The sequence below is a fragment of the Macrobrachium nipponense genome, chromosome 30 (assembly GCF_015104395.2).
Source record: "Macrobrachium nipponense isolate FS-2020 chromosome 30, ASM1510439v2, whole genome shotgun sequence".
Classification (NCBI taxonomy): Eukaryota; Metazoa; Arthropoda; class Malacostraca; order Decapoda; family Palaemonidae; genus Macrobrachium; species Macrobrachium nipponense.
In genome coordinates, this window is record NC_087218.1 from 53693679 (window position 1) to 53720501 (window position 26823).

Here is a 26823-nt window from a genome sequence, read left to right on the forward strand (position 1 = left end):
TAGGCCTCTCATGTACGGAGGAGACACGGTGTCGTCGATCGTAGTGATGTTCCTCTCTTGTAGTGTTGTACCTGCCTGTCTGTACTCTGCCTGGTTGGGCACTTGGAAGAATACCCTCAGATAGACCCAGGACCATGTCTTTCCTATCTTTCCTAATACTTAAAATCCTCTTGTGATATATAGCATATCATGAATACCTTATACATATTCCGAATATTCGCTCCCTACTCTAATACTAACTCAGACAGCAAGATTGTTGGGTTTAAAAATAGAATTTAGGCCAAAGGCCGTAGTATTGGGACCTATGAGGTCAGTCAGCGCTGAAGGGAAATTGAAGAAAGTTTGAAAAGGTGTGAAAGGAAGAAAAACCTCTGTTGCACAATGAGTCCAGTGTTAGGAGAGCGTGGAAAATAGGAGAGAAGAAATTAGGAGAGCAATATGAAATCAGAAAAGTGAGAGAGAGAGAGAGAGAGAGAGAGAGAGAGAGGAGAGAGAGAAACGAGAGAGAGAGAGAGAGAGAGAGAGAAAACACAATCGTCTAGGATAAAGAGAGAAAAATTAAAATCAGGGAAAAAGAGAGAGAGATAAAATCAGGGAAAGAGAGAGAGAGATAAAATCAGGGAAAAGCAGAGAGAGAGAGAGAGATCGAGAGAGAGAGAGAGAGAGAGAGAGAGACGGAGGATTTTAGAAGGAGAGAGAGAGAGAGAGAGAAGAAAGAACAAACTTACGATCGGTCTAATATCTCCACCTCCGCAAAATTTCAGCAAGTTTAAAAGGGTATTATCTTAACGATAACACTCTTATAACTCCGTACAGCTATGAACAACCGAACGAGAACTTGTTGCTAATGCGATCGACTCCTATAACAACATTACTTTATTGTATTGATCAGCGTGTGACAGTAATCGAATCCGATAGCAACATCCGTTATTGTATTCATCCGCGTCGGACGGTAATTACTGTATTCATGTTATAAATGCAGCTGAAGCTAATAAGGCAAAATTACGTTCATCAGCAACCTGGACAGAAGTCCCGAGCTTATGTATGAATTCCAACGCAGCCGTGGTAAAAGAAACTAATAGCATGAAAGAGCTCATTACTGTTGTTTTCACACAGACAAAGGATTAATAACGTATATAAAGTGTAAGGTTCGTAATACCTATGAAAACGAGTGAAAAACGAACGGAATCCTAAATTTAACGCCATCTAACCCGAGGGAAAAACTAGCTTCCAATGAGACGTATCAGTCAAAAATTTTGGCTTAAATTACATCATAAGCACGAAACAGTATGACTTCGTTACATAAGTATCCAGATATTCATTAATATGCTAACTAAGGACAAAAACATTAGCCGAGACCAAGTGATATGGTTGAATCTGAAGCCAAGGAGAAAAAAAAAAAATAGACTAGCCGATCCTTGTCTGTCTAAACCACACCTCCTTACAATAGTGCTGTTTGACGACAAGCTAGTGTAATTGTAATTTAATTGAAAAGTAATAAAATAATATTTAAAGGTAATTAAATTAACTTTATTAGGCCTAATATTAATTTCAGTTGTCATTGTAATTTGATAATACGACTGGTAATAATTTGTAACTGTAATTGACATAAGCTCAATGCAATACTGACGGCAATAGTCTGTTAAACGTATGAAGACGTCATACATACAAATTCCTTATATCTGACATCTGATTATATGCCCCAAGATAGATACGTCATTGACTATATTAAATGTCAACATAGTTGAAGACACGTCTCCTTTAAGACGTTTGTACAAACTTGGCATAAGTGAGTGTGTTGTTACGTTAGTCATTTTAGTCAATCAGGAGAGAATGAGATGGATACGGCGACGCAAACCCGTATTCGTCATCCGCTGATTCCAGCGTGAATGACTGCCGAGTTTAGTGTTTATACTACGCCAATATGATGATACACATAATACAATTATAATGCTTTAGTCGGACAGAATCCGATCTTCATTCTGTTCGATTACATTCATATTAATTATCCTCAGATCGGATTCTCGTTCGTTTTCAATTACACCTGTATTAAATTATCCGAAGTCAAGAATGCCTTAAGCCTACAGCGTTAGCCAATATAAAAATAACTACCGATATGTTGTACAGCGAATACTTTAGGTTAGGCTAGGCTACTGAATATGCATACGATATATCATCGTGAACACTAGGCTAACCGTAGTTAATTTTATTCGATTTCTCTTCATACTGAATATCGTAAGTCAATATGCATTGAACGGAGATTAGTTGATAATAACAATTATCGTATCGTATACGTAGAGGAAAGTAACCTTAAAGACGAAGGAGCATATCTGAAAGACCAACCCTGGCCTAAAAGCTTCTGATGCAGGAACTCGAAGCAGGAAAAAAGCCTAAAGATGCTCTAAGGACCACTGTGCCTCTAAAAACTACTACTTTTAATAGAAAACCGACCGAAAGAAGCCTGCACTTCTCTTCCTAAACTAAAACACTATGTAAGCTATTTATCCCTACTCGTCTATATCTGACCTAAGTTTTTATCATCCTGAGAACTTACACATCGAGGGAGGGGAATCTGCTGCCAACACTGCCTGCTCCGCGCCAGGGGGGACGGCGGATCCTGCCCGTGGGCTTGCGGATCCCCATAACCCCCAGCACCGGTTAGGGCTGATTCTGGAACAGGCAGGGGAGCTGGAAAAGAACGATTAGTAATTTCAGTATCCCTATTGCTCGATCTATCCTCACATAATCTGACCTAAAATCGGTAACAGAGATGTCATCGAGGGAAGGGGAATCTGCTGCCAACACTGCCTGCTCCGCGACAGGGGGGACGGCGGATCCTGCCCGTGGGCTTGCGGATCCCCATAACCCCAGCACCGGTTAGGGCTGATTCTGGAACAGGCAGGGGAGCTGGAACAGAACGATTAGTAATTTCAGTATCCCTATTGCTCGATCTATCCTCACATAATCTTGACATAAAAATCGGTAACAGAGATGTCATACTCGATGTCAGCGGTACTCTCAAGTCTCTTAAAGAGCATGTCTCTAAGTCTTTATCTTTTGATCTACGTTAGTCTCTTCCTGCCTACAGTTACTTCTTAATACGAGACCTTTCCTATGTTTGAGATACCCTAACATCTGGTCCAAAGAACCACTCCTGACATTCCAAACATCTGGTCTTTACATTATATTGAACAGGCCTACAATTTACGCATAAGGAATGACCTATCTGTGTCATAGGGTACTCATCCTCTTCTTGCATTGTTGGCAAAGACGATACGTTGTTGAACTTCCGCTCGTCGTTTTCTGTGATGTCGTGGCCGAGGATGCAGTAGTCGTTGTCGTAGCCTGTGTCGTTTCTTCCTTTACAGAATCAAGTCTAATGACAAGTATTAAGAGCAATCAACCGTAATCCAAAGGGATGCGTAATTCGTCACCAAATTCAATCAAATCAAAGGTGCAATGAAGGCCGGGCAAGACCAAAAAGGATTGATTCGCTGTGGATACTCTGTACTCACCGCGAACGATAAGTGATTGACTGAGAGGGCAGGTGTGACCGGCCCGTGCGGCAGGGCTACTAGCGGTGGGCTGGTAACTAGGTAACGAGGGTGTTTGCCAGGAGATTGGCAACACTGATCGTTTATTTTAACCAAAGATTTGGTAAATTTTTAATAAATGATGGTTCGGGCTGGTAAGTGACCAGGGCTAGTTCAGGTGTTCAGGGGGTGTATTGCAATACCTAGGTTAGTATGTTAACCTATATGTTGGTCTTCCTTCAAGTTTCTATTTCTTGAAGAAGGGGGGGTTACAGGGGCCCGGTCAGGTAACACATTCTACTAGGTTAGGTAAGGTTGGTGAAGTTAGGTTGGTTATATCTTGGTCTACCTTCAAGTTTGTCTTCCTTTACGGGGGGGATACGAGCCCCGGTCAGGTATTATGTTCTACTAGGTTAGGTTACACATTTCATTGCAATATTATTTACTTTAATAATAATGCACAATACCTTAGGGTTTCATGGAAATACAAGACACTAAGTTTTACGATTTTACAGAGTTCTCATTGTCTCTTCAACTGGCCTCTCTGATTTCTTGTACTGGCCTTTCATTACAAGATCCTGTTCACGTATGTGTTACGTAGTAGTGCACATTTTTTTTTTCCTTTTCTGAAAATACGTTAGTTTCCAAATACATGTGAAATCATCCCCCTCAATGTACCCACCCACAATTCTTTCGACCAATCAGAAGCCTTGTCACCAATGCGCTACCTAGACCCAGATTCAACAGATTGCGTTTTAAAATCATTTAGCAAGAAGTATTCGCAGTGTTAACACCCCACGCTCCATACTCCCAAAGTGACCGTGTTTCACCAGTAATACCTAGTGTTAAAAACTCTGTTACGATATTATGGACATCGTAATATAATTGTGGGAAACCTATCTGTGTTCGCGATTCGCTTGGTATATATTTGGCCGAAAATCTGTTCAAAATTCAAGATGGGCAGACTCAAGAATCAAAGATCAAGAATCGAAGACAAGACGAGATTCAGCATACCTCAGTGCGTATCTGAATTGTACCATCTGCCCCTTTAAGTTAAAGTTCCCAAACTATATTCCCCTATTGTTAGAACAATCGTGGTTTAGTAATTTTCAGTTAGAAATGTTAGATTTTGTTGGTTAGTTATCGTTATTTGCCATATCCACTACCCAGCAACCCATTGTCACTTAGGTAATTTCATTTGTTTGTTTGTTTTTGTTTGTTTGTTTATAGGTATGGTGCTTTTACGTTGCATGGAACCAGTGGTTATATATTCAGCAACGGGACCAACGGCATTACGAGACTTCCAAACCACATCGAGAGTGAACTTCTATCACCAGAAATACACATCTCTCACTCCTCAATGGAATGGCCGAGAATCGAACCAGCGACCACCGAGGTGGGACGCTAATACCATACCAACAACACCAATGAGGCAAGGGTAATATCCGATTTTTCGGGAAGGTGGTCGCGCTACGGTAGAGGCGACCGCCAGGTGGCCATTCGGTACCTATTTTACCCTAATGGAATTTATTAGGAAATCTCCGAAATTTTATAAAACATGGCTTGATATCATTGTAATTAAAAGAATTAACCTTCTAATAACAAAAATGTGCCCTAAAATGATGGCATTTTCAGCCTATCAATGAACAGGACTTAAGAGGTGGTAGGTACTACCTAGGGGGAAACACCAGCGACTACCAACCCTTATCACGGTGGACAGGTCTTATTCACTCGATATTTAAATGGTGAAACAAGAATACAATTACAACTCCAAGCATACCATTCAAAAGATTGAAGTTTTGTCAACATAATGTGATATATGAAAGCCCCATACGAACTAAAATAAGCATGTGACGCTCTTCGTAAAATACCAAATTTGTAACTAAATTGTATTTTTCATAACTAATAAACCTGAGGTCTTAACATTAGGATTTACTAGCGCCAAGCTGGAAACCGGTAGAATTAAAAATTACACTTGAGATCCAGGGACTATTGGCATCTATACCAGGTCACGGGGGCATGTATACCCAGAATGCCCACGGCTACCTGTGACCCACCAGTTATTTTCCTACCGCCTTTAAGATAAGACGTGTTACTGTCTCTCTGATTTCAAGGCAGTTTTGAAATCCAATATGGCGGCTACTGTGGGATGTACAGGTTCTGATCAGTGACGACAATCATCTTTTCCAGCCTTCCCAGCAATCATTTGAACAATGTTAGCATATGTATGTAACGTTTATTGATCTTACTCAAGATTGCAGTTGTAATCAGCACAATAAAACAACATTTTGTTGCCTATATTACTGAAAGTATGAAACTTTTTATTCCCGGGGTCATGGTTTGAACTGAATTCATTCTTACCTTGTAATCGGTGGTTTTTATCCTTACTGCCATCACAACTGAAACTCCACAGTGCTTAATTGATTGTTATTATACACATTTTGGTCTCAATTCACTCCACATTGCACTTTAAACAAGTTGCTGTTCCTGGTTCCTAAGCGCGCGCGCCACAAACACAGTTACGAACACCAGACAACGAAACTGCAAAGTTTTATTCCCTAAATTGTTTACTTTACTCGTTATTTAGTTCAAATTTACTTTGTTATTTAAACATTTTAATTTAATACATGTATATTATCCCTTTTTTGCAACCAAATTACCCCCAAAAATTACAGATATTTCTAAAGTAGATACAATCAAATGTTTACAACATTTTCGTACATCTGGCTGCCGAAAACCATAGAGGAACGACTACGGATAAGTGGATTATATAAATTTTTTTTTTTTTGCTTGTTTTGTTTTTGCTAGCAACTTTCATGATTTCAGTCTATACTTAGTATTTTGAATTTTTTAATAACTGTATGCCAGAAATAAATGTAACCTTTAATGTTTGCATGCTAAGAATGGCAAAATCATCGTTGCCACATTACTGGAGGCTTCACACATACGCCGATTCATTATTACAAACTGTTTCCATGAATTCTAGTTGTCATAATAATGCAAATGATAAAATTGCTTTAATATTTACGTATATATACTTCCAATACATAGCCCAATTTCAACGTTTTGTGTGTAGTCTTATACCCAGTTTGGAGGGTCAACACATACCGAATGGCAAGAGAGAGAGAGAGAGAGAGAGAGAGAGAGAGAGAGAGAGAGAGAGAGAGAGAGAGAGAGGCGAAGGAACGAAGAAGGAAAGGGGTGGCAGTGGAAGGGGGGGAGAGGGTAGGTGGAGCTTCATACACGTGTTCATATCCATTTCTGCATAATGGAGTTTTTGTCTCTTGGTACAAGGACAAGTGTCGTTATTCTTTACGATTAGTGATTCACGATACCCTTATAAATTACGGCACTGGGTGTAATGCACTATAGCAAAATCTCGTTCTGTTACGAGTGTTCGTTACAGAAAATAGGTATTGCCCAAAAACGTGCTTGCACTGTCTCTGAAACCCATAGTAGACATGCTGCTTAGTTGTCAATCAAGTTTTTATAACCAAGTACTATCTATTTTTTACAAGCTAGCTATTGAATAAATTTGTATTTTTCTCAATCAAAACATATGCCCCTCAATGCTAACTTTCCTCTTTTAACGACTTTCTGGTCATTGCAAATTCGGCCCCATAATTTCTTATGGTGCGAAAACAGACAAGAGGCCCAGGGACCGAAAACGATTGCGTCACACTACGGCGGTAATCCGGCAGTAAAACATCTTCATATATCCAAAAAGTAAATAATAAAGATACCTATATATGCGCATTACGATTATAACAATTACATGAATAGCTGATAACAATCTGCATGAATAACTGGTAAACTGTTCTGCAAGACAGTTGAGTATAGCAATTATTTACAATAGGTACGAAAGTCAAGATGTCGTGACGTCATACCTAATACAGAACTTAAAAGAACGTTCTAATTCAGAAAAATAATTACTTAAATTTGAGTCAGAGTCGAGTTACTTTTTCAATAATGAATATTTTCAAATAAATCATCATAACTATGTAAAATATTGATGTTTTACTATTTATTTAAAAATTAGCTAAGAGCACGCTTCTCGTCGTCATCTACCATAACAGTTGTTTACTCCTAACTTGTTTGCTGGTGAGAAACCGTGTTTCGACTGTTGTGATGAAAAGTGCCCCAGCGTCTGTGGGTACAAGTGGTGTGTGGATTTATCACAGGAAATGGAAAGTTTGTTGACACAAGCGACTCTGTAAACATCGAGATGGCATCAATCTTCGAAACATTTTTAGTTGTAAGTAAAAATTTCTAAAGCGTTTAGGTGAGATTTCCACTGCCGTGGACGCCCTTTCAGTACACCTCTGTTAAATCTAAAATTTGGCCTTAATTTCTAACTTTAGAGAAAATACTTACTTCGAAAGGAGAGTAGAGGTCTTTAGCTCCGTTTCTCACCAACAAGTCGCGACTGATGCCCATCTCCGGTGTCAGGACGCGTTATAATGTACTTTTTCGGAGGGTGGCAAGCGTTGATTGTAGGTGGCCTGTTTGGCCTGCCGTGGTGTTTTACCCTAAGCAGAGTACCAGCGTTGTAAAATCTACATGAGAAAAGTCGATTAATAAATATGGTTTAATATGATACGTTTAACTTTCTAAATTATAAAAAGGGTGCCCTAATCGACGAGAGTTTCGGGAGAACGAACAGAAATATCGCTACTGCGTCAGCTTGGCAACAAGAGTACCTAGGAGCTCTTAAGCCTGCCGCCATCAAAGGCTTCGTCCTCCTGTTTTATTACCGTTTATCTCGAAAGAATACGAATGACAGCCGACATAAACTACTCCTTCATACCTCTTACCTCCAAAATGTAGTTTTCTCGACAAGTTCTGCGAAATTAATGACGACCACGCCCTTCAAACGGCGGTAAATACGATAGGTTACCTATGTCAGACTTGTCAGTCAGCTGAACCGGCACCACCCTTACACGTATACACAATGGCGAAGATGGACAATGTCGGCGGAAGTGGGGAACCAGAAAATGCGAACTTTTAACGATTATAACTGAAGAAATGGGCGCATTACAGCTCGATTATTCCCATAATATTTCTATTACCGATTTTCATATATTTTAGCTTAGTCGTAAGCATTAACTACCCTGAAAAAAATATTAGAATAACTTTTTTCTCATTCGCGTCTTTCGGTGAAACGCCCGACATTTCATTCCGGATGAATTGGGGAACCAGAACATGCGAACTTTTAATTATTATAACGGAAGAAATCGACGCATACTACGCTCGATTATTCTCATATAATTTGTATTACTAGTTTTCGTACATTTTAACTTAGTCGTACGTATTAGCTACCCTGAAAAATACTAGAATAACCTTATTTCTAATTCGTATGTCTCTCGGTGAAAAAGCCCGACACTTCATTCCGGAATTTGGGGAATCAGAAAATGCGAACTTTTAACGAAATAAACGGACGTGTTATGGTCGATTGTTTTCATATAATTTTCATCAGTAATTTCGGTATAATTCAACTTTGTCATAAGTATTATCTAGCCCTAACGAAAAATACTAAAATTACCTTTGCTTTTATTTGTATTTCTTTCGGTGAAACGTACCGACATTTTATTCCGGGGGAATGGGGGAATAATTGAGAACCAAAAATGCGAACTTATTAACAGAAGAAACGGACGCATTATGAGATTATTCTCATATCATTTTTATTCGTAAGGTTTTAGCTTAATTTAATTAAGTCATAAGTATAGGCCAGCCATAACAAAAACTGGAATGACCTTTGTAAATGGGAACCAAAAATGTGAACTTAGTTATCAAAACTGAAGAAACGGGCGCATACCGATCGATTATTCTCATATAATTTTTATTAGTAACTTTTCCATTATCTAAACTTGACCATAAATGTTAGCAAGCACTGACAAAAACCCAGGAAAACCGTTTGTCTTGCAATTCGTATTTCTTCCGGTGAAACTCTACTTTTCATTCCGTATCAAGTAGTGGATCGAAAAACCAAAGACGTAGGCATTGAATATAATTTTTTTGTTTATCTATTTATACATGTATTTAGGATATTGTAGCGGTTATACAGTACTTACTATATATTCTTGATTGCCATGTTGTTACTAAAATAGATGTTGATCTAAATGCACAATCACGAGCGTTTGTGTGCGTGGGTGTGGGTGTGTTTGTGCATGCGCTCACTTGATGAGTCACAACATTGACAACAATCTGCTGTTACGTCAGGCTAGTAAGTGAAGCAAAAAGTATTGGGCCTGATGAATGCCGAGCAAAAAGTATTGGGCCTGATAAATGCCGAGCAAATGCTTTTGCTTGGATTTAAAAGCAATTGCTTCACTTCCAAATAATAAAGTTAGCATAGCAAATGCTTATATAGCGCTGATACTTAAGTTCAAGCAAAGGCTTAAGCTTATCAACAATTGCTTCATTTCCTATAAATAATACCTGGCAATTGCTATATATACTTCTAAACAATGCTTAAAAGACATTTTAAGACAGTTCACGAAGCGCTTAAAGCAATGATCTGCACATGACGGCAGATTTTCTTTAAATTCGTAAAAGGAAAATTCGTCAAATTTACTGCATGATATATATATATATATATATATATATATATATATATATATATATATATATATATATGTGTGTGTGTGTTGTGTGTGTGTGTGTGTGTGTGTGTGTGTGTGTGTGTGTGTTTGTTTGTATGTGTGTGCTTAGTGACTGTTAGTGTCTTGTTTGTGAGTAGGTATTCAGTGAATGTTGAATGAGTGCATGTTTAGGGTTTGGTGAATGTTTCGTAAATGTTAGTGTTTAGTTAACGTTTAATGTGTAAGTGTTTAATGGGTGATTAGTGAATGCTCAGTGAGTGTTTAATGTTTAATGACAATTCAGAGTTTAGTGGGTATTTAGTGTTTAATTAGTGCATATAGGGTTTAGTGAGTGTTTGGTGTATAGTGAGTGCTTGGTGAATATTATGTGAGTGATTCGTTTTTAAAGAATGTTTAGGATTAAGTAGGTATATAGTAAGTTCTTAGTGAGTGAGTGTTTAGTGTTTATAAGTGTTTAGTGAGCGTTTGAGCGTATAGTGAGTGCCTATTGAATACTCGAGATTAGGGGATTGTGTGTAGTGAGTATTAGTGTATAATTATTGTACATTACTGTTTATTTGGTGTTTAGGGACTGTATGCAAAGAAAGTTCTGTAATTCACAGAAACCATTTATGCTAGATATTGATTAAATCCTAGAGCAGATGCTTAGGCCTTGACTACAATGGTTGGAGTGCTTAGGTCAACCTGTTTTTGTAAGGCAATTTTTCTCTGTGAAATTGTGTCAAATTGTGCGAGGGAGGGCGGTCTTGATAAAGAAGGGGCTTGACAAAGCATAGGGGAAATGCAAAGGAGACATTACTATCTATAGTGCATATTGAAAGGTTTTGGCTTATCCATTTTGTGAATGCTGTACTAAAGTGCTGTTTATGTAACCTTAATCATCTTTATCATCTTTATTGACTCCTACTAACATTCCCATTTTACTAAACTCTACCTATACAATCTATCAACGTTTCTTTTGTGCAGCATTCTGCTAACAGATTACCTCTGGCAAATTGGCAATGTGGGCTTGACTCATCACTATCTATGTTCATCAGTAAATTACCTCTACATATTTATTATTAGTTTTTTTTTTTTTGCTGTAATTGTAAATATCATGGGTGAAACAATATTTTTATTATATGGGTATTAATCTGAAATCCTCCATACGTCACTTTCTTTTCAGAACCGAGAGCTGTTCTTTATGAAAATATTTATAGCATCCTAAATTTCTGCCGTATTTCAATTCAGAGTATAATGTTAGACGTTTAATTTTAGATTACTATATTATTAATATAACATTTACTTCGTAAAACTTTATATCTAAGGCATTGGACGCGAATTTCTTTTCAAAAATGAATGAATCAAACAATACTCAGTACACATTGGATTTAGAAGTTAATGGCGCCAAAATGTGTATAGGCCTATACCTAGTAGTTTTGTTAGTACCGAGCAATGAGACATTTTATGAGCAATGGATTTCCAAAGCTTATTTACATCCGTAGGCGACCAGAATCGGTGTGAAGGGGAAGACCTTGTTCCAGGAAGGAAGTTTGGCGTCAAGTATCCCTCAGTTACTAGGAGGAAATCCTCCATGGTAGGCCTACTTAGGCTATGTAGTAGTACTAGTAAGGCCTACGATATTCTATCCCCAATTAACCCTTTGCATTAGAGTAAGATAACTAATTCCCCCAATTATATGCTGTAGGATTAAGATAACCAATCCTTTGTTAACCAGAGTTAGCTAGGTCTAGCTACCTAGCTACTACTAGGCTAGGTAGCCTAGTAGAATGTTTCAGGCTAGGTAGGTCTAATTTTTGTCAGGTTAGTCCTACCTACTAAGTGAGCTGGCTGTCAAATGAATGAAACATAGGTATAAGTTAATTGTAGCATATATATAGGCTATAGATTGTTTTACCAAATTTTAATAATTCTTGTGGTGTTTTCTTAGGGTTGATAGAGGTATGCCTACCCTTAGGTAGGTTATACTTGAAATGTGATTTGCATAACAAGTGTTAGATAGGCCTAATTGAGCTTAGGCCTTAATGAGTTTTCCTTACAGAGCCTGAGTTAAAAGTTCTATGTTTTTACTTTCATCCCCAAGGAGCTACTAGTAATAACTTACTAAACATTTTGCTTATTTTGTTCTTTACAATACCCTCCTCCCCATCATTGTTTGATATCATGGCCAGTTTTAAGCCTATTTGAACAATTTATCAAATTTGACCCATGCATTCTAATAGAAACACCTAACTAGCCTAAACCACTGTCAAAAACATGAAATGAAGAATGAGGAAGTATTATTCCACACATTTATATGCATACTAGGGTGAAATACTGAATGACCGGCCTCTACCATAGTGCGACCACCTTCCCAAAAAAGTACTTTAACACATCCTGTAACCCAGGATAGACATTAGCCAAGTGCCAGCATCTGTCGAAGCAACATTTCAAGACCTCCACTATCCTCTGTTAGTCAGTTTTTTCTCCCAAGTCACAAATTAAGGCCATAATTTCCAATTTTCTTGAAGGTGGTCGCGCTATAATAGAGGCCAGCCATTGGGTATTTTACCCTATATTAACCAAAAATCTTCACTTGGAAAATTATTTCTATGTTAAACATTAAAAATTTTCCTAATTTCTATAATTTTCTAATGGGCTCCACAGTTCCTAGCACCAGCCCTGTTTGATGTAGGGTATAGGAGGGAATTAATGTGGGTTATCTAGTTATCAGTAAAAGCAAGTTTGGAATATCCACCCTTTGTTGTCTTCCAATCACATACATCTAGCAGGACAGGTGTTTGGAGGGCCATAGGCCACTGGGGAAACAGGGATTAAGGGTTTGAAAAATAAATAACATGGTGCCAGCATAAGCTAGTTCACTATCCTATTGTTGTTAGGCAGTGAAATAGGCCTGCAAAAGTCAAACAAGAGCATCATTTAAAGAAATATGGGTATAATGAGCTACAAAGTAGGATATCGTAGCGTTGGTAATTATAGGTTAGGCTTCATCCTAACAGGAAGCAAGATGCAGAATCAAATGTGACTTAGGGACTTTGGGGAATATTGTCATCAGTGCACCTCATGTGGTGCATTGCAGGCATTACTCAAGGTTCTTGCAGTGTTCCTTTAGCTGCTAGCTGCAATCCCTTTCATTCCCTTTACTGTACCTCTATTCATATTCTCTTACATCCATCTTGCTGTCCACCTTCTCCGAACAACTAATTCTTAGTGCAACTGCAAGATTTTCCTCTTGTTACATTTTTCAAACCTTTATACTGTCGGCGCTGGTCCCATCAGAGGGATTTTTGGCATTGGAAGGTCTGGGTAAGGGATCAGTTAAGCAGCCTTGAGCTTGAGGTATGCTGTAGCTTGTAGTATATATCCTCTATTCTCGGGTACTAGATGTGGATATATACTCACAAAAATGTAAACTCTTAAAATCCTTTCTCAGGTGCCTGATTGTTTTCGTATGTGTATGTGTGTCGGGAACCTAAAGGGCTATACCTTTTGCATTTTTTAATATCAAGAGGCATGTCATTTCTTGATTAGAGGTGGTAACTTATACTCTGTTTTTTCCATCTGTCCATCCGCCTGTGGTGTTTTCGCATGATAACACTGCGTCCCGGGCTTTAAATAATTACGCTATGTGTAAGTTTTAGGTAATTAAAAGGATATCTAGGTGTACATTTGCAACTGAAAAGTGTTTTAATAAATTACTGTATGCTAATTACACCGTTAATATTTGAAATAGGGTATTATTATCATTGTTGAATGTAACTATCTAAAGCACGGGATGCAGTGTTACCATACGCAAACACCACAGGCATATGGACAGATGGAAAAAAACAGAGTATAGTAAATAGTAGCTCATTAAAAAAAAAAAAACTGTGCCATTGGTAGTTCTATTGAAAAAATAAATTTGTGAAAAACAAGAATGAGAAATTTATGTTGTCAGTCATTTAATGCTTTCAAAAACTGAAACCTAGAGAATAAATATTTATGTACTGTATACAATATATAAAAACTCGCTCTTTGTATGGAATTACTTTTTCATAACCAGAGTGCTTGGTCTTGTCTGCTTAAGTTGTGATAGGAATTGGGTGAACTGTAGCTGCTGCTGATAGTAATTGGACACAGTTCCTTGAACACTAAAACATTGAACGGTTGAAATGTTTGTTACTGTCTTTGTTCCAAAGTAATGTTCTTGTATTTCTAGGATTATGTAGATGGTGATGGAAATGATAGTCTACTATTATCTCAAGATTTTAATTGGGAGGAACATAAACCACCTGTTGTGCCTGAAACAGAGAATCATGATTCTTTTTACAACACTCTTGTTAATGATTTCAAGGTGCCTAGAGGGATAATTCCTATCAGTAATTTTAAAAGCAGGTAATATTGGGACAGTTGTTTTATTACTTTTGCTAATACGCACTGTAGTACTATTGAATTTGAACAGTAATTTGCTAGCACAATATGTTTATTTGTATGTATTTACAAGTATAAACTGGTTAATTTTTACACATACAAACCTTTGTTTGTTGCTAAGAAAATAGAAACCATCCACTGAACTTGGTAACAAGGTCGTTAACTGGTGGGGAAGTGGGGGAATACCCCTTGTCACACAGTATGTGGAGAGAAGACCCTGTGGTAGTAGTGGCCTGTGGCTTTAAAAAAATGGTATGATTAAAACACTTACTAAAAGATAAAATAAAAAATTTATTTAAAAAACCAAAACACAATGGGTTCACCTGTGCCTAATGTAACTCGTAGGTGTGGCTTGACCCAGTTTAACAGTGGGTCTACGTATTCCTTTGAATAGCAACTCACTTCCAGCTAACACTAAAATAAATTCCTTCAAACCATAACACAGTGTTCTCGTTCCTGCTCTCTCTCTTCTCTGCTCTCTCCTCTCCTCCTTAGCCATTATAAATATTAGTTGCTCCAGTCTGATGATTTTGGTATACGCTTATGTTACTCAGAGTAGATGTTGTGTTATCCTGAGCAACTTAAATGGGAAATATTGTAGCTTACATGCTTTAAAAGATGATAAAAATTAGTAAAATTTCAAAATTTCACTAATGTGTATATAGCTGTACTACACATATGTACGAAATTAACATATGCATTGTAAGTTTCTGGAACAAGAGAAAATTCATGAATATTTTTCTCATTATTGCAACAGAAAATGGTGTTGGGGAACCATACAAATTAAAACTCATTATCTCATAACCTGTATTTTGCTGCCACTTTCTCACCTGACATTACAACTCACCTTTTCTTTGACTGTTGAAAAGAACAGTTCTATTGCACTGACACACTTTTCATTTGGTTGATGAATTTGGATTTGTTATTTTGCTTTTTTGGTCTATTAATAATTTGCTTTCTTTCTTCCTGTGTTTTGTTTGATTATGGAAAAAAACACAACCAACACTATTGCAAAGGGCATGGGCATCCTTGTGATTGTTTTGTGTCTCCCACAACGGTTGACCTCCACAGATTTTGTTCTTTTTGTACAGGGAAGGCATGTACTCATGCATCCCCCTGCAAGGAGTGTGCTACTATAGTAGATAGACATCAACCATGCATCTGATATCTAGGCCAGTCCCTTATGACACTCCTGATTGGCTTTTGGTAAGCCAATCACAGGGCTGGAAACTCTCAGTCTCTCTTGAGAGACTGAGAGTTTCCAGCCCTGTGATTGGCTTATCCACAGCCAATCAGGAGCATCGTAAAGGACTGGCCTAGACATCAGATGCACGGTTGATGTGAATCTACTATAGTCTTCCCCACATTGAGAGAAGTTTTGTAAGTGGAGAAAGAAGGATAGAAGGTGTTTGTTGGCTTCTTGAGGAGAGGGAGAATCCAAGTCCTTGTTCTTTTCTTTCTCCCTCTTCCATTCCTATCCCCTGCCTACTAATAGTGCTACCCCTCCTTGGAGTTTGATGTAGCTTTTGGCAGTGGTACCCCATCTTTTCACCTGATTTTGACATTCAAGGTACAGTACCACCTTCAGTTGAGTCATTTACCATAATTTTCTTCTTTCTTTTACATTGTATAATTATTATGGGTATTATTACAGTTTCAACCATTATGGGAAATCTATTATATTGATATTTTTCCCGAGTAAAGCACGTGATAACAAAACACTTCTTCTCAATACATTATTGTCGCTAATGCATACTTACAGAGAAAAAAAAATATTAAGTTTTTACCTAGAATTTTTCTTAAGTCGGGAGAGGTGTTTCCTCTACGGTAATGTTTACTTTTAATGAGCCCTCTAACTTACTTTCTTACGCAAACAAAAGCAGTTCCAGTTACTCATTATTGGCTGAGAGGTGTGACATCGTTATGACGTCATGGGTTTCATAACCAATTACGAACGACTTTAGTCGAAAACTAAGTTTCACCAGCATTTCAGCGGAGTAAAAAAGTTACCTGTCTAGTGTCCACTGGTATCCTTGTTTGACTGAATACTCGAATAATGAAGCAAAAAACGGCATTTTGTCTTCCTGTACCTATGGCAGAGGCAGTGGCTGGCCCTTCTGGCATTAATTTTGAGACCTTCGATTTCCTACCGATTGTTTGCAGTGCAATGTGGTCGTCGGGTACCTGGCCACTTCCTACTTTAAGTTGCATGTCAGGGAACCTTGCAACGGCTTCACGTTTTCCTCAAAGCAGCAGCACATCTTTATCAACCAACAGTTTAAGGTAAGCTTCATTAATTTATAGAGTATATTATAATGTTGGTAGTATAACGATGTATACAGCAGTACCATCACTTTGGATTTGGTTTGATGGATGTTAGGTAGTGGCCTTAAGGGGGGGTTGCAGGGGGGGGGTCGCAGGGGGGCGGAGCCCCCCCCGCTAGGCCTAGGTAGGGGTACAGGGCCCTAGGTAAGGTTAGGTGGTTGAATTAGGTTTGGTAGTGCCCCGAAAATCACTGTGGCCTTAAGGGGGGGTCGCAGAGGGGGCGGAGCCCCCCCCGCTAGGCATAGGTAGGGGTACAGGGCCCTAGGTAAGGTTAGGTGGTTGTATTAGGTTCGGTAGTGCCCCGAAATTCACTTTTCTCCTCCTCCCCCCACCCAAAAACCCCGCTTCCCACTGGGATCCCCCATAATTGAAGTAGTAGGTTTATGCTTAGATTTTGTGTGTAAGAGTAACTCTTAGTTTCTTTTTTATTCATTTCCTCATGTTTCTATGCGATGTGCAACACCAATCTGGTCGTTTTTTGCCGTTTTTCGTCGTTAATACTTGAAAAACGGGTGCGGCCTTCTCGTGGACATTTACCTTTTTCAGGAAAAACTCGTTTTTTTAACTCCAATTACATAGTAAATCTCTAAATCGGATGGTTTGCAGTCAAAATAAATGTTAAATCCGTTGGAACTACATTATTTCTGATGCAACAAATATATTTTTATTCCAGTTTTCCCATAATGGTTGAAACTGTAATTTTACCTTATTATGCATTTATTTATTTACTGTAATATTAAGACACTAAAATGGTTTACTATCAGATGGCTTAATGTACAGTGGATGTGTTTTAGTGACATTATGGGAGTTTGTAGGTGTCTTGATAATTTTCTTACTCAAGTTCTGTGTCTTGAATCCAATTAAGAATGTCGTCTGTGAGTACTTGCGGAAGATTTAACTCATACTTGACATCCTTGGTAGTCTGTCTTTCACAGCATTTCTGGACAAATTGGCAGAGAAGAAAAAGGCACTATCACCAACACCTCTCTGTGGTGTCTGCCGATGTCTGTGGCTGGCCCCAGCTTCTGTGACTACAGCTAAAGAGGAGGATCCTCCTGTTGCAGATCCTCTGGTTGGTACTTAGTCTTCTTAGGTTCCAGCCTCGACCTTCACATCAGTATTTAAGATTGGTAAGACTCAGGAGAGGAAAGGGAAGAAATGCTCTAGGCATTCTTCTTCATCCATGTTGAGTTTGCCTTCATTCTCCTTCTCATCCCTGGACTCTTCCACCATGTAGGTTGAAAAATAAAGTACGTAAGTGTTAGCAAACCTGAAAGAAGTTTAGTCAGGTTCATCACCTGGGCTCTTCCTTCTCAGAGAAGGGGGAATTGTGGTCACAAGTGCTTGATCATCATGCCTCTGGCAAGGCAGGTGCTGTTGCACCTACCAGCCTATTTGATTTTATTTATTTTGCACTGGAAATTTACAATTTATTTGACTATATAAACTGTCCACTTCCTTTGGTCCAGGAAGTAAATATTCAGGAAAATATTTTTTCATACATTCAACTTCCCTGTCAGATATATACTTAGCTATAGACTCCGTCGTCCCCGATAGAAATTCGAATTTCGCGGCACACGCTACAGGTAGGTAGGTCAGGTGAATTCTACCGGGCCTGCCGCTGGGTGGGGTGGTCAGGGGGGGGGGGAATAGGAACTATTACCTTCTAAGGACAGATTTTTCTCTATCGTTTGGACTGTAAACATACGTTTACGGTTCCTCCTGATTTGATTTTCGTGTTTCATCGCCATCGATCTTCTGGGCTGTCTTTTGCAGGGAAGTACTGGGTCTTTGGTTCAGCATACGCTTTTATTAACTTTTTAATGAATTTCGCTTCGAAATTTCGAAGAACAAAAATACTAAGTGGGAAAACTACCGAAATCATCGGTAGACACTACATAGTTTGCCATAAAGAGAATTATTAATATTTATTCATTATTACATGTAATAAAGGTTACAACTTTAATAAGGAAATATTAAACTCTAATTTCCTACTTTAGGAAGTCAGAAAAGCATATAACTAGATACGCTTACTTTATAAGCTTTAATAGCGTTTGTGCTAACGAGCAGTTAGAGTATTAGCAGTACTAGTAGTTGTTGCATCCTCATCACCTTCTTACTCCTCAGAAACTACAAATTTATATATGCAAATTGAAGATAAATGGATAGCTCAAATGCAAAGCTTTTAAAAGTAAGAAGTGAATATAGTGTTCCCCCATTGCAATGGAGGGTGCGTCTGATCGGCTCTGTCTCGCTCCCAGGTCTAGACCTCTTCCAAGCTCACAAGCCCAGAGGAGAAGGAATGTCGACAACCGCAGGGGGGTTTCAGAGAATCCCCACCGATCAGGGCGTCCCACCCCCTCGGCAGGTTCTGTAGAACGTCCCAGACTGCCAAGTTCGCCATTGGAAAGGCGTCCTAATGTAATGTGTTCCCCTTATTATTATCGTGTTGACGGATAAGGAGAAGAAAGTTTCAATGGCGTAGATTCAATGAAGATGCAAGATAATCTCGTCGTAGATATCGGAACCTCAGAGAGATATCTTTCGATAACAGTTGTGGTAGAGGCATTGCCCTATCCTGTTTTCGTCCCCCGTACAAATGGACGGAGGCTCTATCCCATGGGGTTTGAAAGAGTTATTTCAACAAATTCCTCATCGGTACATTTATATGAAAATATATCTATTATGAGAAGAACGAATTAGATATTAAAGAATATATGTTGATCAAATGAATTATGGATCTCGGTTAATGATTAACATACATATATAATTTTTAAGCTTCTAGCTCCTCGGACATGAAGCGCCTGAAACGCCTGAAAACAAGGCTCGAGGCGCCTGAAGAGGCCTGGAACGAGGCGCAAAGCGTCTGAAGAGCCTGAAATGAGGCGCAAAGCGCCTGAAGAGGCTGAAATGAGGCGCAAAGCGCCTAAAGAGCCTGAAATGAGGCTCAAAGAGAGCCTGAAATGAGCTCAAAGCGTAAAGAGCCTGAATCGAGGCGCAAAGCGCCTGAAGAGCCTGAAGAGAGGCGAAAAAAGCGTCGGAGGCTCCTCAAAGGAGTCGCAAATCGCCTGAAGCTCCTGAAAACAGGCTCGGAGTGCCTGAAGCGCCTGACAAACGAGGCGAAAAGCGCTTGAAGCGCCTGAAACAAGGCTAAAAGCGCCTGAGTGAAATGAGGTGCAAAGCGCCTGGATCGCCTGAAACGATGCGCAAGGCTTCTGAAGCGCCTCAGATGAGGCGCAAGCGCCTGAAAGCCTGAAGCGCCTGAAACAAGGAGCAAAGCGCCTGAGATGAGGAGATTAAGCGCCATGAAGCTATAAACCAGGATCTTCATCGTATATGGAGTTAGATCCTGATTCTGCGTAAGGTGAAAGACATTCGAGGATTTCTCCTGATAAGGACGGGAGTTGTTGCACAGGCGGCCGCTGCCCTTCTCAGGATAGTCTTAATGCAAGTAATGGCAAGAGCAAGATCGGTTTTTTTTTTTCCTGGCGGGACTCAAGATGTCGCACAGGCGGCCTAGCCCTTGCCAGGTTAGAATCGGTACTGCTAAAAGCCCTACACCTTACGGAAGGAGGCGCTCTCCTCCGGTTGCTCATTCTTCTCCCAACTTGATGGACAGGAATGGAAATGAAGATAGATCGGAATTGGAAGCCAATAAGGGAGCAGGTCTCTCAGTTTATAAGACCGTTAGCGACCTTTTTTATTTTGTTAAAAAAAAATTAGTTCATTACTAATAAGACGATATTAAAATCTTCCTCCTTCTAAAATAATGCAACCAACCATTTACAGAACAGTTGGCAATCATTTGCAATTGAACAAGGTTCGTACGAGCTCTCATTCATTGATTAGAGGCTCTTCCAGATAATAGAGGCGTAGAATACGGCCTTATCTCCAAGAGAATAAAAATTTGAGGGATTCTCTTCGATCGAGAGTTTTCATTGCGATCTCTTTCGACTAATGCTAATTCGTGTTTATTGACGAAAAGAACTGAGAGGGCAAAATTTCCATTCTCTCTCCGCATCGGAGAGGAAAGAATGTAGAAGGAAGACTTGCTGCATACGACTGCTGAATGACAAGTCATTATACGACAGAACATTAGTTGCCTTTGTGGTTCGCTACGAAATTATCTATATCCTTACAGGATTTTACCTGGTAAGGACTTCGCTTAAAAAGTTTGTTTTTTACGACAATACCTACCTCAGCTTCGGTATTTAACAAAGGTTGTCTGGCTTAAATTGGCATTATTGAGAGCTTCCTTAGGCTCGGGAATAATTTTATTATATTCCTTCATTAAATGAAGTAACTGGCAAACTCACGATGAATGCAGCCAGGCAGCGAGCGGGACGGCCAGGGCTGTCATTGTAAGCGTAAGGCCAATACAGTACCATCCAGGTCTCGGTCATTAGCAGTCGGTTGCATCTACTCTCTCCAACGGGATGAATGGTTAACCGTATATTCCCCCTACAATCATGACTTAGTCTCGAATGGAGGGGATAGTTAAGCTAACATAAATAAAAATTGTCTGCCTTTTGCTAAGAAGCTTTCAATAAGAAAGATATTATAACCTTTCAATGCTGTTTACCGTAGGGAACATTATTAAAGGATTCTAACACAGCAGAACATTATATTATATAATGCTCTCATGCTTACGAAAGCATGGCTTATTAGAATACATGCTTAGTGAGAAGATGGATGTAGTAGAGAATTCACTTTAAGACTACGGTATGGTCAAGTCTTTCGAGAAACGCACACAACCTTTTTAGAATCAGATATTGCTCAAGAGAAGATGGATGAGTGGAATGGGAAACATTCTCTTCGTGGCAGAAATGGTTTCCCTGAATAGAATATACTACGTATATAAGAGTTTTTTCCTACTAAGAACGGAATTAACATGTGTAAGGATGTCGGGTACCATAAAGGCACAGATGTTCTGGCACATAACATAAAGAGTATTAGAAGAAAGCGCCGGTCTGAAGCGCCAACCTGGCGCAGAAGCGCCAGCCTGGCGCAATGAGCCAAGAGCACCATCCAAGATATTTTCTCGTTTTAGCGAGTTATTAACATAAGAGTCCAGTAGCCTCTCAGACAGCACGCTCGGTAACGGCAAGATTCGTTCCTGATTTCGTTACCCATTTATCACTTAGGGCAATTCCACGACTCTCTCATATCGCAAAAGAGCATTGAGAATCTCTTTTTCGCTCCTGTTTGCGTTAACAAAGAGAACCTATTTGGAAAAAGAGGTTCGATGCAAGATTTTTGCATGTCCGTGAGAACCTTCTCGATCAACGACTATAACTGTTATCATATGTCTAAAACATTTATTGCAAAAAATTAGTTGTGAGAACCTACGGAAAGTCTTCTTCTATCTCTTAGCAAGGTAAAAGACGAACAGGCTTCCTGTAGACTGCTTCCTTTTCCTTGAACCAAGAGAAGTAGCAATATACACCATCTTTATTTATAGAAAGGGGAATAAACTTTAGTTTTTTTTTTTCCCCTAAATATAAATGCTTTACAGAATTTAAGATAAAGGGCGTCAAAGAAAGAGAGGATAATACTTTGTCTCATTTTGGCCTTAGAGGTTGGATTCACCAGAGGTCACGTTTCTTCTCACAGCATGTTTTGGAAGTCTTTTCCAAGACAGTCTGAATATTCTATAAGCATCTATTACAAATGGACCTTAAACAACCTCTCCACTCTGAGTCAGTCTTCGTGCAGACTGACCAGAAGTGACATGAATGAGAGGATTTTTAAAGGTGAATGACAATAGTCATAGCCGGACATAGAATTGCTGCAGATCGTGTTTGATGGAAGAGGAAACTGTCCTCTTCCGATACCTCTGTGAACCACATATAGGTTTTTTTTCTTCCTTTTCAGAGGGAAGAATCACTTTATATATATCTGCTATCAAAGAGCACAGTAAAAGGCTATACTCTGTACATACAAGGAGAATTAGAGATAGCAGAGGATTAAGATCTTCGGGATCTGAGTACCGATACCTCCAATACCGACAAAGAGTTAGGATTATCATGTAACTTCGAATGGGGATCTTTTGTGGCTTCAGATTCCAGTGTTCCGACAAGATGGAACTGCTCCTCATCAAACTTCTTTGAGAAATTTTATGAGGGAATTCTTTGTTTTCTCTTGGCCCTTAACTACCAAGAAGACAGGTGAATTTTTTGTGCATTGGAATCTCACATCAGATTTAATGGAGACTCGGCAATGGGTTCTTGCCAGCATAGTATGTCTGGCAAGACAACTAAAACCCTCTATTCCTGACTCAACGATTTCAGATAGAAGTTTCGTTGCCCAGGGCAGGTACTTACGTTTCACCTACATAAGAAGAGATGGTTTTAAAACGTTTTTGCCTACAAAGTCTTTGGGATGCGATGAGGGTTCGAAATGCTTCCCAGAAGGTATTCAGAGAGATACAGTAAAGAGCTAGAAATCAGGAGTCCTCCCAATTTCAGCTCGGAGTCTCCTTCGACTTCCAAGCCCCTTCCCTTCCTTCGACAAGGATAGGGAAGATTCTGCAACGAGGAACTTCATCAGCAAGTAAGAAGAGATCTCGTTAGCAACGGAAGGATTCAAGAAGGATCCTCCTCGGAGGAAGACTTATCTCTCGTACTGTTAGATGTCCTATCGTCTAATGGATGTAGTTTACTACAATCACCTTCCCTTGCTGGAGAGGCCAGAAGCTCAAAGTGGAAGAATTTCTTCCACCCTTCTCCAATCTCCTGATAAACCATTGTGGAGTTTCAGGACTTTCGGACAATGTAGCGCCAACCAGGCGCCAAATGCCAAAACAGGCGTAAAAAACGCCAGAGGCAGACAGTTTCAAGGAACACTGTCATTGTCTGATGAAGAGAAAGAGGGGGCCTCCAACCTAGCGCAGATGCGCTGAGGCGAAACAAGTCCAAACAGATAAGAAAGTGTCTGATGTGGGCATCGCCAGAACATCCTCGGGTACTCTACCAAGCTCGAGGCTCCAGCAAGTGGAGAGGAGTCAGCCAGGGGCCAGACGCCAAATAGTGCCAGTCTGGAGCCAGGCGCGAGCTACTTCCAGGCGCGAGGCGCCAGCCATGTCGAGCAAAAAGCGTCCTTTCCAGGAGCTAGGCGGCCAACCAAGTGTCAGGCAGGCGCGAGGCGCCAGCCAGGCTCGAGGCTCCAGCCAGGCTCGAGGCTCCAACCAGACTCGAGGCGCCACCCAAGGCGCAAGCCAGGCTCTAGGCTTCATCCAGAAAAGATCCATTTCAAAGGAAGAACCCTGGGAGGTCTTCTTTGAAATAAGTGTGATCGCTAAAAGCACTTCATGAATGACTTGATGATTCCTTCAAACAGCTGAGAATTAAAAGCGCTTGAAGTGCGAGCTTTTATGAATTCTTCGGGGGGGGTTCGTTACATAACAATATGTCGTGAAGGACATATTAGCTGTAACTTAAGGGAGAATGCAACTCTGTGTTGACTTCCCTTTGCACGAAGGAGGTCAAGTTGACCTACGAGAGATCCTTCTCTCTTGGTTTTACATGTCTACGGATACGTTGCTGGGATAGGGAGCCGACACTGATCCTTATTAACTGAGTTAATTTTTATGTTAACATAGTTTTTTTTTTTTTTTTTTGGTTTGTTTGAAAGGAGTTTGGGATAGCTCTTTTCAAACTAAGCACAAACCCTCGTGTTAGGATCAGGTGATCGGGATCGGTGTTGTGCTCCTTAATTATGCCCCTAGGCATAGGTGTATTGTCATGTAAGTGGATAAGACCCCATTGACAAATGACCATTAGATTCTGTCGAGTAAGTGGATAAGACCCCATTGACAGATACTACAAGAACTCTTAGCCATAGGTCACATCCTCGCTGAGCTCTTGAGACGAAGCAGACACCCTAGCAATAGCTAGGAAGTCAACCCTTCGTCTAAACACATAGGAACCAAGGTTTTATTTATCTATTACCTACAACGTACGTTGTTTACCTGTCTAATCAGTAATTAGCTGTCTCTTACCCACCGCCAAAGGTGCCAATCAGCTAAGTATATATCTGACAGGGAAGTTGAATGTATGAAAATGATATTGTTATTGTACAATAAAGTTTCATACATACTTACCTGGCAGATATATACGATTGAATGGCCCACCCAGCCTCCCCTCAGGAGACAGGTGGAAGAGAAAAATCTGTCCTTAGAAGGTAATAGTTCCTATTCCTGCACCCAGCGGCAGGCCGGTAGATCACCTGACCTACTACCTGTAGCGTGTGCCGCGAAATTCGAATTTCTATCGGGGACGACGGAGTCTATAGCTAAGTATATATGCCAGGTAGTATATGAAACTTTATTGTACAATAACAATATCATTTTTCATGAGGTCCTATTTTTGTATCAGTAATTAGTATACATGAACATTCCCTGGCAGATATATCCAGCTTAACGGCACACAGATTTGAAATTCAAAACTCGCGGCACACGCTACAGGTAGGTCAGGTGATCTACCTTACCCGCCGCTGGGAGGCGGGTGTAAGAACCAGTCCCCTTTCTTGTCAGATTATTTTCTGTCGCCGGCTGGACAACACCCTGTTGTTCAGGTCCTTACGTAGTTAAATTCGTTCTCGTTGCCGACGATTTGGATTTTGGTGAAGTACCCTTTGGTTGTTGGCTTGGCATACGCTTTTTGGACTGTGTTTTGTATTTGGATTTCTCTTACAATATCTTTAATCATGGATGATTCTGAAATTAAGAAACCTAGTTTTTTTTAGGGTTTGTTCAGTGAAGGAATGTAAAGTTAGGCTTCCTAAAGCTGCATTAGATCCTCACTCTGTATGTACGACTTGTAGAGGGAATGAATGCTCTTTTATTAACCCTTGCAAAGAGATGTGAGAATTTTGGATAGAGGATGGTTGGAAGGCTCTTTCTTCTTATGTGAGAAAGTTAGAGAAGGATAGGGTGCGCAAGGCTTCTTCAAGGAGCTCTAGTAGATCGAGGGTGAGTGAAGTTGACGCTGAGCTGTAGTAGAAGTAGTTCCTTCTCCGGTTTCAGCCCCTGCGCCCAGCTTTGAACCCGAGATTCGTTTTCGGAAGTTGCTTCTGGGAGAGCCTCGATCAGGAGTAAGGAGAGCCTCGCTCGCTCTCGACAAGTAAGAGTGATGATAGTGCAAGTGATTCAGTGCAGTGCCCCTAGTGCAGTGGAGGGTGCGTCTGACCGGCTCACTAACGCTTCCAGGCCTAGACCTCTTCCAGACTCCCAGACCCAGTGGAGGAGGAAAGTCGAAAGCCGCAGGAAGGTTTAGGGAGCAACCCCCACCGGTCAGGCGTCCCCTCGGCAGTTCCTGTTGCTTGTTCCCAGGCTGCCTTGGATCGACCAGAAGGGAGTTATTGCGCCAGTGCTTCTCGTCATCTCGTCGCCTTCTCCCTCAGCGTAGATGGAGCGCCTCGGAGTCGTCTCGCCCTCTCAAGAGGCCCTGGAAGGATCCTTGCGCCCTTCCTTCCAGCCCCGAATCCTTCGCGGAAGAACCAGAAGTGGAACGCAAGAGAACCAAGATTTCGTCCGGTTACGCTTCTCCTGTTCGCTCTCTGGACTTCGTCCCCTGTAGAGGAGTTTAAGAGATCTCCTGCGCGTATCCTGGCGGGTCTGCAGGCGCAGATTGCGGCTTTAGCGGAGTCTATTGCCGGGACTTCTCATCGTCGGAAGGACGCCTCACTTCCGGTGAAGAAGTCTAAGAACGTTCCTTCGGCTAAATTCTCCTCTGGCTAGAGAAGCTTTTGAGCCTGTTAGTAGGAGGTCAGAAGTGCAGGCTGGAGCTCGGGATCTTTCTCCCGAGTAGGCTCTCCTCTCTTCCCAGCAAGAGTTGTGAGCATGTAAGGCGTAAGGAGCCAGACAGGCTCTCTTCCTCAGGATTTCCGCTCCTCTTCAGTTAGGCGTCAAGAGCTTGACAGACGTCAAGAGCCTCGTTTTCGTCAGGAGCGAA

The 26823-nt window shown here is 40.3% G+C and overlaps 2 protein-coding genes across 5 annotated transcripts in view; one reads left to right on the forward strand and one right to left on the reverse strand.

Moving 5' to 3' along the window:
- LOC135202511 (saccharopine dehydrogenase-like oxidoreductase) overlaps window positions 1-8504 on the reverse strand; it is a 71497-nt gene extending 62993 nt beyond the window's left edge. The window contains exon 1 of one of the 2 annotated variants that reach the window (XM_064231944.1): window positions 8348-8504. The gene's annotated coding sequence lies outside the window, so the exon portion shown is untranslated. Of the gene's footprint in view, window positions 1-8340 lie in introns of both variants that reach the window. The other variant, XM_064231945.1, reaches the window with a different exon arrangement.
- A 2975-nt stretch (window positions 8505-11479) lies between these two features.
- LOC135202513 (uncharacterized) overlaps window positions 11480-26823 on the forward strand; it is a 45009-nt gene continuing 29665 nt past the window's right edge. For 2 of the 3 annotated variants that reach the window (XM_064231946.1, XM_064231947.1), the window contains exons 1-2: window positions 11480-11711; window positions 14334-14509. In XM_064231946.1, coding sequence (XP_064088016.1) covers window positions 11589-11711; window positions 14334-14509 — 299 coding nt within the window. In that variant the 5' untranslated portion in view covers window positions 11480-11588. Of the gene's footprint in view, window positions 11788-14333; window positions 14510-26823 lie in introns of all 3 variants that reach the window. The other variant, XM_064231948.1, reaches the window with a different exon arrangement.